The 14,653-nt window shown below is 41.7% G+C and overlaps 1 protein-coding gene across 1 annotated transcript; it reads right to left on the minus strand.

Annotated features, from left to right (window-relative positions):
* Positions 1 to 96: 96 nt before the first annotated feature.
* On the minus strand, positions 97 to 3,881 carry LOC133463544 (prolyl-tRNA synthetase associated domain-containing protein 1-like). The gene is made up of 4 exons (XM_061745137.1): positions 3,688 to 3,881; positions 2,070 to 2,195; positions 1,881 to 1,970; positions 97 to 577 (listed from the first exon to the last, which is right to left on the minus strand). The coding sequence occupies exons 1-4, from the start codon at positions 3,766 to 3,768 to the stop codon at positions 365 to 367; spliced, it is 510 nt and encodes a 169-aa protein (XP_061601121.1). The 5' UTR covers positions 3,769 to 3,881; the 3' UTR covers positions 97 to 364.
* Between the last annotated feature and the right edge of the window lie 10,772 nt (positions 3,882 to 14,653).

Below are 14,653 nucleotides of genomic sequence, written 5' to 3' on the forward strand. Positions count from 1 at the left end.
TTGTGGAACATCAGTAACGTTTGAGACCACTAGGGTTCTGGTTATGGTTCCAACACGTCATCTGGAACATAAACCACTCAACACGACAGGGACGTCTGAGACTTTAATAAAACATTTAATCAATATTCCAGGTTTCCCTCAGACTCCGGGAGGACCAGACCTGTTTCTGATCCGGGTCACGAAGGACTGGAACAGAAGAAGATCCCGGTCGCCTCCACTGCAGATTCACGTTTCACTGCAAACACAAACGCTTGTAACGCAGAACAAAGTTCCTGTTCAGGTCCAGCTTTTAATCAGGTCCAGGTCCAGTTTTTAATCAGGTCCAGGTCCAGCTCAAGGCCCAGTTCCAGACCCAGGTCCAGGTCTACTGGAACCCCTCCAGGACCGGCTCGTGTCCCGTCCCCCTCAGGAACAGCAGCAGGTCGTCTGGCCGGATCCCCAGGGAGGCGGCGTTGGTCATGGGGTGGAACCAGACCAGCTGGTGGTCTCCCTGGACCAGGTCCTGGTCCAGGACCAGCTTCACGCTCCGGTCCACGTCAAACAGGACGGCCAGGGCGGAGCAGCAGCCCTGCCCCACCTGGGGGGAGGAGTTACAGGTGAGGGGAGGAGTTACAGGTGAGGGGGAGGCAAGTTTATTAGTACAGCACAATTCAACACGAGGTAATGAGGCAATGAGGTAAAGCACACGAAGCAAATTGCTTTACATCTACATTAAAAGCGGCAAGACACAATTAAAGCTGCATGCAGTGATGAACGGGCCCTCGCACTCATGCGCCCCCCCCCTGGGTTCCCCCCACATTCCTAGGTCAATAATACTATAAAAAGTGCCTTTGCTGTTCAAATAAAACTCATCATCATAACTATGTTGGGCTACCGCCCATGTGATTATGAATTCATGTATGATTCTGGACTCATGGGAATTATGAATTGATATGAACTCATATGAAATGTGAGATCAGGCTACCAGGCTACCAGGCTACCAGGCCGGATTTCGGGCCTTCGACCACCCTAAAGTTTTACGACACCGTGGCCACACGGCTTGGAACAACGGAAAAACCCCTGGACACGAAGCTCAGTCAGGATTTGCATATGTGGCCCCTTGGTGATAAGGAACCACACTGTGATTGGACAAGGACCCCAAGCTGCAGGAAGGAGCATGGACTTCCTGGGCGCAGATATAAAAGAGAAGGCTCCCCCTCTCTCTGGTCTTTTCTCTGCCTTTTCCTCTCCCCTACAGGTCTGCTGTAGCACCAGGACCAGCCAAGGACGTCCCTCCTCCAGGATCATGACCCTACAGGTCTGCTGTAGCACCAGGACCAGCCAAGGGCCGGCTTTCTCCTTTCGTGACCGAAGGAGTGTCCGTTTGGCAGCGCTGCACGAGTGACCCACACGGTTCCGAGCCCAGAGAACTAGGGACCCTGCAGCCTCGACGTGAACGCCTTCGGACCGACCCGAAGCTGAACGAGGCCAAGCTGCTGTGCCCTCATCATTGGCGTCTAGCGTCGCCACGGTAACGCTTTTGAAAGAGAAAAGTAATTTGCATCGTGGCAGGATCTAGACGCACATTTTGATGTATAACACACCTGGGTGCACATTATGTTTCGGGCCGTATTAACGGCCGAAGGAATGGCATAAATTGCGCCAAAATTACACGATTAATTCAAAATGGCTGACTTCCTGGGTTTGGGCCATGGCGCCAAGAGACTTTTCTTTAAGTTTCTTTAACTAAACTTTAGACGGCTGTTGAAATTCAGGTCTGAGTCAATTACACCCAGATTTCTGGCTTGGTTTGTAGCCCCCCTGAGGGGGAGGAGCCACAGCAGGTGAGGGGGAGCTACGGGGGGAGGAGCTAACCAACCAGCTAACGTCCCCCTTCATACCTTCAGTTTCTCCAACATGGCCGCCTCGTCGGCGAAGCGCAGGTTTCCACTGCCGACGCCCAGTTTCTTGGCGAGGTCGTTGAGGTTCACCTGCAGACAGGAAGGGAGGGGGCGTGGCCTCAGGTGATGGTGGGAGTGGCCTCGGGAGCTAAGTGGGAGGAGCTACAGCTACAGGTAAAACGTGCTCACCTGGCGGTCATGACGGACCGACACCAGCCACAGGCTCTTCTTCTTCTTGTCCTTCAGGAACAGGTTCTTGGTAACGACACCGCTCACTTCCTGGAGGTGAGGCATCATTTCCTCCACGGTGAACACCTGGGGAGAGGGCGGGGCTTAGTGACATCACAGAGGAGCATCCTCTGCTGGTGGTGAAGAGCATCTCTGAATGCACAACACCAGATCCTGCAGCGTGGGAGTGAGAGGGGCAGGGTAACGGCCCGGTCAGGGTAACAGCCCGGTCAGGCGGGGGAGAGGTTTGTCCGTCAAGACTCCTCTCCCTGGCCCTTCTCAACCTTTCCCCGACCCTGCACCCCAACCTGGGACTTGCTGATTGGGCCGGAGCTTCGGGAGCTGCGTGCTGGCCTGCGGTCCCCACCCCTGGTCATCCCGTTGCTGCTTCCACCTGCCTGCTGTGCTGCTGACGTCCCCGACTCCCCCAGTCTGGCCCTCGGCAGGAGGGTCCCCCCTTATGATCCTGGTCCAGGTTTCTTCCTCCTAAAGGGGAGTTTTTCTTGCCACTGTTTGGCTTAAGGTTTTTCTCCCACTAGGGGAGTTTTTACCTCCATTGTTTCTGTAATAATTGCTCGGGGGTTTATGTTCATGTTCTGGGTCTCTGGAAAGCGTCTAGAGACAACTTTTGTTGTATTAGATGCTATATAAATAAAATGAAATTGAATTGAATTGAATTGAGGAGCAAGAACACCTGAGTTTTGTGGGTTAAGGTTAGGGCAGGGTTCCTACACATTTTTCAAGGGTCATTTTCAAAATCTTCAAGCATCTCATCGCTGGGGTAAAATACCTACAGGATATATATACACTCATTATTTTTAATGCTATCACAATTATGTACATTGTATCGTGCTGTAAACATCTAGTCATGTTTCATCTTATTGACAGGGTTCCTACGGGAGCTTGAAATCCTTGAAAGTGCTTAAAAAGTGCTTGAATTTGACCTTGAAAAATGTGTAGGAACCCTGTACAATAAACTGTTTTTTCTTAAGTTTCCTGTAATTGTCAAACCAATAAGTTGTATTTTGGCGCCCTCTGCAGGTAAATCAAGCAAACCTGTCAGACCAGTTATTAAAACTGTGTTTAAGTTTAAGAAAACCTGACCAAAACTATCATTAAATTGTGTTAACCCTTATAAAAATGCAGATATGTAGGATAATTGATCAGCAGTGCAGCTCATAATTAAACCAGCAGCACTTTGCCAGACTGTGACGTCTTAACGTCCAAAAACACTTATGAAACTAAAAGGAAATAAGTTTAGAAGCTTCTTCAACCGATTTAAGCTCAATTCAACTTGCAGAAAAGTTCGGCTAAGGTAAATGTTTATAAAACATTTGTTTACTTTAAAAAAATAGGTTGTATATGTGGCCACGTGTCTGCTATCGGTCAAAAGTTAAAAAGAAAAAGACATAAATTACAACACTTGTAAGGGTTTTTTATTCCAATAAACGAGGCCGAATAATAGAATGTCCCTTTCTGAATCAGGAACGACCTTTAAAAACATTAATAATTGCTTAAATGAGCCATAATAGGAAGGACACCCTTAAATACACGGTCCCGTTAACGGAGTCCGGCGTACCGGCGGATGCTCCACGCAGCTCGTCTGGATGTTTAAACTCTGCAGATGTTTCTCCAGCTGCGCGCGCAGATCCTCCGACATTATAACGGATAAAACCAGATAAAAAAACACTGCAGGAAAACGGAGACAGCAGAGGACAAACTGACAGAAAAACAGCTGCAAGAGGAAAATAAACCAAAACAGTCCGGATCTTCTTCTCGGTTCGGAGGAGGTTTATAAACGAAGCTCCGCAGCTCAACACCGCCCCCTGCCGGAGCCTGGAGGAGATGCAGAACTGCAGCAGGAGGACCGTAGAAGAAGAAGTGGACACATACATGTGGTGACATCCATAGAACCTCGCTGAAATGGTTACAGAAAAAAGTATCGACTTGGAGCGGCTCTACCCGTCTCAGCCCTAGTGCGAAAGCGCAGAATGGGGCCGTGGCGGGTAGAACCGTGGAGAAGCGATACTAGTGCAAAAGCGGCATAACTGGTACAATAACTGGTACTACTGGTACTATAGCTGGTACTACTGGTACTACAACTGGTACTACTGGTACTACAACTGGTACTACTGGTACTACAACTGGTACTACTGGTACTACAACTGGTACTACTGGTACTACAACTGGTACTACGACTGGTACTACTGGTACTATAACTTGTACTACAACTGGTACTATAACTGGTACTATAACTGGTACTATAACTGGTACTATAACTGGTACTATAATTGGTACTATAACTGGTACTACTGGTACTATAACTTGTACTACAACTGGTACTATAACTGGTACTATAACTGGTACTATAACTGGTACTATAATTGGTACTATAACTGGTACTATACGTGGTACTATAATTGGTACTATAACTGGTACTATAATTGGTACTATAATTGGTACTATAACTGGTACTATACCTGGTACTACTTGTACTACAAATGGTACTACTGGTACTATAACTGGTACTATAACTGGTACCACTGGTACTACAACTGGTACTACTGGTACTATAACTGGTACTACGACTGGTACTACTGGTACTATAACTGGTACTACTGGTACTACGACTGGTAATACGGGTACTATAACTTGTACTATTGGTACTATAACTGGTACTACAACTGGTACTACTGGTACTATAACTGTTATTACTGGTACTATAACTGGTACTATAACTGGTACTACTGGTACTATAACTTGTACTATAACTGGTACTTTAACTGGTACTATAACGGGTACTACAACTGGTACTACTGGTACTATAACTTGTACTACTGGTACTATAACTGGTATTATAACTGGTACTACAACTGCTTATTTGCCCTCTAGTGGACATATAAGTTACTGCATTAACCCTGGAGAGTTCCATCAGGACCATGGAGAGTTCCATCAGGACCATGGAGAGTTCCATCAGGACCATGGAGAGTTCCATCAGGACCATGGAGAGTTCCATCAGGACCATGGAGAGTTCCATCAGGACCATGGAGAGTTCCATCAGGACCATGGAGAGTTCCATCAGGACCATGGAGAGTTCCATCAGGACCATGGAGAGTTCCATCAGGACCATGGAGAGTTCCATCAGGACCATGGAGAGTTCCATCAGGACCATGGAGAGCTCCATCAGGACCATGGAGAGTTCCATCAGGACCATGGAGAGTTCCATCAGGACCGACTATATATATAAACTATAACTGGTACTACTGGTACTACAACTGGTACTACTGGTACTATAACTGGTACTATGACTGGTACTACAACTGGTACTACTGGTACTATAACTGGTACTATTACTGGTACTACAACTGGTACTACTGGTACTATTACTGGTAATATTACTGGTACTACATCTGGTACTACTGGGACTATAACTGGTAATACTGGTACTATAACTGGTACTGCAACTGGTACTACTGGTACTATAACTTGTACTATAACTGGTACTACTGGTACTTTAACTGGTACTACAACTGGTACTTCTGGTACTATAACTTGTACTATAACTGGTACTACTGGTACTATAACTGGTACTACTGGTACTACAACTGGTACTTCTGGTACTACTGGTACTAATGGTACTACTACTGGTACTACTGGTACTATAACTGGTACTACTGGTACTACAACTGGTACTACTGGTACTACAACTGGAACTAATGGTACTATAACTGGTACTATAACTGGTACCACTTGTACTACAACTGGTAGTACTGGTACTATAACTGGTACTACTGGTATTATAACTGGTACTACTGGTACTATAACTGGTACTATAACTGGTACTACTGGTACTACAACTGGTACTACTGGTACTATAACTGGTACTACTGGTACTACAACTGGTACTACTGGTACTACAACTGGAACTAATGGTACTATAACTGGTACTATAACTGGTACCACTTGTACTACAACTGGTAGTACTGGTACTATAACTGGTACTACTGGTATTATAACTGGTACTACTGGTACTATAACTGGTACTATAACTGGTACTACTGGTACTACAACTGGTACTACTGGTACTACAACTGGTACTACTGGTACTACTGGTACTACAACTGGTACTACTGGTACTACAACTGGTACTACTGGTACTATAACTGGTACTAATGGTACTACATCTGGTACTAATGGTACTACAACTGGTACTACTGGTACTATAACTGGTACTACTGGTACTACAACTGGTACTACTGGTAGTACTGGTACTACTGGTACTACAAGTGGTACTACTGGTACTATAACTGGTACAAATGGTACTACAAGTGGTACTACTGGTACTACAACTGGTACTACTGGTACCATAACTGGTACTACTGGTACTACAAGTGGTACTACTGGTACTATAACTGGTACAAATGGTACTACAAGTGGTACTACTGGTACTGTAACTGGTACTAATGGTACTACATCTGGTACTACTGGTACTACAACTGGTACTACTGGTACTACTGGTACTACAACTGGTACTACTGGTACTATAACTGGTACAACTGGTACTACTGGTACTACTGGTACTACAACTGGTACTACTGGTACTATAACTGGTACTACTGGTACTGTAACTGGTACTACTGGTACTATAACTGATACTACAACTGGTAATACTGGTACTATAACGGTACTACTGGTACTACAACTGGTACTACTGGTACTACTGGTACTACAACTGGTACTATAACTGGTACTACAACTGGTACTATAACTGGTACTACAACTGGTACTACTGGTACTATAACTGGTACTACTGGTACTATAACTGGTACTACTGGTACTAATGGTACTACTACTGGTACTACTGGTACTATAACTGGTACTACTGGTACTATAACTGGTACTATAACTGGTACTACTGGTACTACAACTGGTACTACTGGTACTACAACTGGTACTGCTGGTACTACAACTGGTACTACTGGTACTACAACTGGTACTACTGGTACTACAACTGGTACTACTGGTACTATAACTGGTACTAATGGTACTACATCTGGTACTAATGGTACTACAACTGGTACTACTGGTACTATAACTGGTACTACTGGTACTACAACTGGTACTACTGGTAGTACTGGTACTACTGGTACTACAACTGGTACTACTGGTACCATAACTGGTACTACTGGTACTACAAGTGGTACTACTGGTACTATAACTGGTACAAATGGTACTACAAGTGGTACTACTGGTAGTACTGGTACTACTGGTACTACAACTGGTACTACTGGTACTGTAACTGGTACTAATGGTACTACATCTGGTACTACTGGTACTATAACTGGTACTACAACTGGTACTACTGGTACTACTGGTACTACAACTGGTACTACTGGTACTATAACTGGTACAACTGGTACTACTGGTACTACTGGTACTACAACTGGTACTACTGGTACTATAACTGGTACTACTGGTACTATAACTGGTACTACTGGTACTATAACTTGTACTATAACTGGTACTACTGGTACTTTAACTGGTACTACAACTGGTACTTCTGGTACTATAACTTGTACTATAACTGGTACTACTGGTACTATAACTGGTACTACTGGTACTACAACTGGTACTTCTGGTACTACTGGTACTAATGGTACTACTACTGGTACTACTGGTACTATAACTGGTACTACTGGTACTACAACTGGTACTACTGGTACTACAACTGGAACTAATGGTACTATAACTGGTACTATAACTGGTACCACTTGTACTACAACTGGTAGTACTGGTACTATAACTGGTACTACTGGTATTATAACTGGTACTACTGGTACTATAACTGGTACTATAACTGGTACTACTGGTACTACAACTGGTACTACTGGTACTATAACTGGTACTACTGGTACTACAACTGGTACTACTGGTACTACAACTGGAACTAATGGTACTATAACTGGTACTATAACTGGTACCACTTGTACTACAACTGGTAGTACTGGTACTATAACTGGTACTACTGGTATTATAACTGGTACTACTGGTACTATAACTGGTACTATAACTGGTACTACTGGTACTACAACTGGTACTACTGGTACTACAACTGGTACTACTGGTACTACTGGTACTACAACTGGTACTACTGGTACTACAACTGGTACTACTGGTACTATAACTGGTACTAATGGTACTACATCTGGTACTAATGGTACTACAACTGGTACTACTGGTACTATAACTGGTACTACTGGTACTACAACTGGTACTACTGGTAGTACTGGTACTACTGGTACTACAAGTGGTACTACTGGTACTATAACTGGTACAAATGGTACTACAAGTGGTACTACTGGTACTACAACTGGTACTACTGGTACCATAACTGGTACTACTGGTACTACAAGTGGTACTACTGGTACTATAACTGGTACAAATGGTACTACAAGTGGTACTACTGGTACTGTAACTGGTACTAATGGTACTACATCTGGTACTACTGGTACTACAACTGGTACTACTGGTACTACTGGTACTACAACTGGTACTACTGGTACTATAACTGGTACAACTGGTACTACTGGTACTACTGGTACTACAACTGGTACTACTGGTACTATAACTGGTACTACTGGTACTGTAACTGGTACTACTGGTACTATAACTGATACTACAACTGGTAATACTGGTACTATAACGGTACTACTGGTACTACAACTGGTACTACTGGTACTACTGGTACTACAACTGGTACTATAACTGGTACTACAACTGGTACTATAACTGGTACTACAACTGGTACTACTGGTACTATAACTGGTACTACTGGTACTATAACTGGTACTACTGGTACTAATGGTACTACTACTGGTACTACTGGTACTATAACTGGTACTACTGGTACTATAACTGGTACTATAACTGGTACTACTGGTACTACAACTGGTACTACTGGTACTACAACTGGTACTGCTGGTACTACAACTGGTACTACTGGTACTACAACTGGTACTACTGGTACTACAACTGGTACTACTGGTACTATAACTGGTACTAATGGTACTACATCTGGTACTAATGGTACTACAACTGGTACTACTGGTACTATAACTGGTACTACTGGTACTACAACTGGTACTACTGGTAGTACTGGTACTACTGGTACTACAACTGGTACTACTGGTACCATAACTGGTACTACTGGTACTACAAGTGGTACTACTGGTACTATAACTGGTACAAATGGTACTACAAGTGGTACTACTGGTAGTACTGGTACTACTGGTACTACAACTGGTACTACTGGTACTGTAACTGGTACTAATGGTACTACATCTGGTACTACTGGTACTATAACTGGTACTACAACTGGTACTACTGGTACTACTGGTACTACAACTGGTACTACTGGTACTATAACTGGTACAACTGGTACTACTGGTACTACTGGTACTACAACTGGTACTACTGGTACTATAACTGGTACTACTGGTACTATAACTGGTACTACTGGTACTATAACTTGTACTATAACTGGTACTACTGGTACTTTAACTGGTACTACAACTGGTACTTCTGGTACTATAACTTGTACTATAACTGGTACTACTGGTACTATAACTGGTACTACTGGTACTACAACTGGTACTTCTGGTACTACTGGTACTAATGGTACTACTACTGGTACTACTGGTACTATAACTGGTACTACTGGTACTACAACTGGTACTACTGGTACTACAACTGGAACTAATGGTACTATAACTGGTACTATAACTGGTACCACTTGTACTACAACTGGTAGTACTGGTACTATAACTGGTACTACTGGTATTATAACTGGTACTACTGGTACTATAACTGGTACTATAACTGGTACTACTGGTACTACAACTGGTACTACTGGTACTATAACTGGTACTACTGGTACTACAACTGGTACTACTGGTACTACAACTGGAACTAATGGTACTATAACTGGTACTATAACTGGTACCACTTGTACTACAACTGGTAGTACTGGTACTATAACTGGTACTACTGGTATTATAACTGGTACTACTGGTACTATAACTGGTACTATAACTGGTACTACTGGTACTACAACTGGTACTACTGGTACTACAACTGGTACTACTGGTACTACTGGTACTACAACTGGTACTACTGGTACTACAACTGGTACTACTGGTACTATAACTGGTACTAATGGTACTACATCTGGTACTAATGGTACTACAACTGGTACTACTGGTACTATAACTGGTACTACTGGTACTACAACTGGTACTACTGGTAGTACTGGTACTACTGGTACTACAAGTGGTACTACTGGTACTATAACTGGTACAAATGGTACTACAAGTGGTACTACTGGTACTACAACTGGTACTACTGGTACCATAACTGGTACTACTGGTACTACAAGTGGTACTACTGGTACTATAACTGGTACAAATGGTACTACAAGTGGTACTACTGGTACTGTAACTGGTACTAATGGTACTACATCTGGTACTACTGGTACTATAACTGGTACTACAACTGGTACTACTGGTACTACTGGTACTACAACTGGTACTACTGGTACTATAACTGGTACAACTGGTACTACTGGTACTACTGGTACTACAACTGGTACTACTGGTACTATAACTGATACTACAACTGGTAATACTGGTACTATAACGGTACTACTGGTACTACAACTGGTACTACTGGTACCATAACTGGTACTACTGGTACTACAAGTGGTACTACTGGTACTATAACTGGTACAAATGGTACTACAAGTGGTACTACTGGTACTGTAACTGGTACTAATGGTACTACATCTGGTACTACTGGTACTATAACTGGTACTACAACTGGTACTACTGGTACTACTGGTACTACAACTGGTACTACTGGTACTATAACTGGTACAACTGGTACTACTGGTACTACTGGTACTACAACTGGTACTACTGGTACTATAACTGGTACTACTGGTACTATAACTGGTACTACTGGTACTATAACTTGTACTATAACTGGTACTACTGGTACTTTAACTGGTACTACAACTGGTACTTCTGGTACTATAACTTGTACTATAACTGGTACTACTGGTACTATAACTGGTACTACTGGTACTACAACTGGTACTTCTGGTACTACTGGTACTAATGGTACTACTACTGGTACTACTGGTACTATAACTGGTACTACTGGTACTACAACTGGTACTACTGGTACTACAACTGGAACTAATGGTACTATAACTGGTACTATAACTGGTACCACTTGTACTACAACTGGTAGTACTGGTACTATAACTGGTACTACTGGTATTATAACTGGTACTACTGGTACTATAACTGGTACTATAACTGGTACTACTGGTACTACAACTGGTACTACTGGTACTATAACTGGTACTACTGGTACTACAACTGGTACTACTGGTACTACAACTGGAACTAATGGTACTATAACTGGTACTATAACTGGTACCACTTGTACTACAACTGGTAGTACTGGTACTATAACTGGTACTACTGGTATTATAACTGGTACTACTGGTACTATAACTGGTACTATAACTGGTACTACTGGTACTACAACTGGTACTACTGGTACTACAACTGGTACTACTGGTACTACTGGTACTACAACTGGTACTACTGGTACTACAACTGGTACTACTGGTACTATAACTGGTACTAATGGTACTACATCTGGTACTAATGGTACTACAACTGGTACTACTGGTACTATAACTGGTACTACTGGTACTACAACTGGTACTACTGGTAGTACTGGTACTACTGGTACTACAAGTGGTACTACTGGTACTATAACTGGTACAAATGGTACTACAAGTGGTACTACTGGTACTACAACTGGTACTACTGGTACCATAACTGGTACTACTGGTACTACAAGTGGTACTACTGGTACTATAACTGGTACAAATGGTACTACAAGTGGTACTACTGGTACTGTAACTGGTACTAATGGTACTACATCTGGTACTACTGGTACTATAACTGGTACTACAACTGGTACTACTGGTACTACTGGTACTACAACTGGTACTACTGGTACTATAACTGGTACAACTGGTACTACTGGTACTACTGGTACTACAACTGGTACTACTGGTACTATAACTGATACTACAACTGGTAATACTGGTACTATAACGGTACTACTGGTACTACAACTGGTACTACTGGTACTACTGGTACTACAACTGGTACTATAACTGGTACTACAACTGGTACTATAACTGGTACTACAACTGGTACTACTGGTACTATAACTGGTACTACTGGTACTATAACTGGTACTACTGGTACTAATGGTACTACTACTGGTACTACTGGTACTATAACTGGTACTACTGGTACTATAACTGGTACTATAACTGGTACTACTGGTACTACAACTGGTACTACTGGTACTACAACTGGTACTGCTGGTACTACAACTGGTACTACTGGTACTACAACTGGTACTACTGGTACTACAACTGGTACTACTGGTACTATAACTGGTACTAATGGTACTACATCTGGTACTAATGGTACTACAACTGGTACTACTGGTACTATAACTGGTACTACTGGTACTACAACTGGTACTACTGGTAGTACTGGTACTACTGGTACTACAACTGGTACTACTGGTACCATAACTGGTACTACTGGTACTACAAGTGGTACTACTGGTACTATAACTGGTACAAATGGTACTACAAGTGGTACTACTGGTACTGTAACTGGTACTAATGGTACTACATCTGGTACTACTGGTACTATAACTGGTACTACAACTGGTACTACTGGTACTACTGGTACTACAACTGGTACTACTGGTACTATAACTGGTACAACTGGTACTACTGGTACTATAACTGGTACAACTGGTACTACTGGTACTACTGGTACTACAACTGGTACTACTGGTACTATAACTGGTACTACTGGTACTACAACTTGTACTACTGGTACTACAACTGGTACTATGACTGGTACTACTGGTACTACAACTGGTACTAATGGTACTACAACTGGTACTACTGGTACTATAACTGGTACTACTGGTACTACTGGTACTATAACTGGTACTATAACTGGTACTACTGGTACTACAACTGGTACTACTGGTACTACTGGTACTACAACTGGTACTACTGGTACTACTGGTACTATAACTGGTACTAATGGTACTACAACTGGTACAACTGGTACTACTGGTACTATAACTGGTACTAATGGTACTACAACTGGTACTACTGGTACTACTGGTACTATAACTGGTACTACTGGTACTACAACTGGTACAACTGGTACTACTGGTACTATAACTGGTACTAATGGTACTACATCTGGTACTACTGGTACTATAACTGGTACTACAACTGGTACTATTGGTACTACAACTGGTACTACTGGTACTATAACCGGTACTATAACTGGTACTACAACTGGTACTACTGGTACTATAACTGGTACTACTGGTACTATAACTGGTACTATAACTGGTACTACAACTGGTAATACTGGTACTATAACTGGTACTACTGGTACTACAACTGGTGGTAACACTTTACAATAAGGGTCCCTTAATTAACGTTAGTTAATGCATTATTAAGCATTAATTAACAGTTTAATAATAGTTAAATAACCATTATTATGTATTACTTAACATTAATTAGCATATTAGTTAATGCATTAATAAACAGTTAGTTAATGCATTATTAAGCATTAATTAACAGTGTAATAATAGTTAAATAACCATTATTATGTATTACTTAACATTAATTAGCATATTAGTTAATGCATTAATAAACAGTTAGTTAATGCATTATTAAGCATTAATTAACAGTGTAATAATAGTTAAATAACCATTATTATGTATTACTTAACATTAATTAGCATATTAGTTAATGCATTAATAAACAGTTAGTTAATGCATTATTAAGCATTAATTAACAGTGTAATAATAGTTAAATAACCATTATTAAGTATTACTTAACATTAATTAGCATATTAGTAATGCATTAATAAACAGTTAATTAATGCCTACTGCTCAGAGTTAATTAATACATTAGTAAGCATTAATAAACGTTACATGATGTAATTATTTATCCTTATGTATGCATTACTTAGTATTAAGTAATACATTAGTTAATACATAAGTAAAACGTTAATAATGTCCCTAGTAATCATTTACTAATGGTGTTTATTTGGAGTGAATAAGCATTAAGTAACAGCTACCTAATACATCTACTAATCATTCACTAATGGTGTACATGTTTACTGGATGGGCATTATTAAGCAACTATTTAGAGTCTTAAGTAATCATTTCCTAATGGTGCTGTGTATGTTATCAGGTAGCTTACCTGACCTTATGAACGGTAACCTGACATAAACCTTAATAAATGTATAGGAGTGGCTCATAACCATTACTTAACCATTAGTAAAGGCTTGCTGGACCCTTATTGTAAAGTGTAACACATTTATCCCTTAGGTAACACATTATTAATGCTT

The sequence above is a fragment of the Cololabis saira genome, chromosome 17 (genome assembly GCF_033807715.1).
Source record: "Cololabis saira isolate AMF1-May2022 chromosome 17, fColSai1.1, whole genome shotgun sequence".
In the NCBI taxonomy this organism is placed as follows: domain Eukaryota; kingdom Metazoa; phylum Chordata; class Actinopteri; order Beloniformes; family Belonidae; genus Cololabis; species Cololabis saira.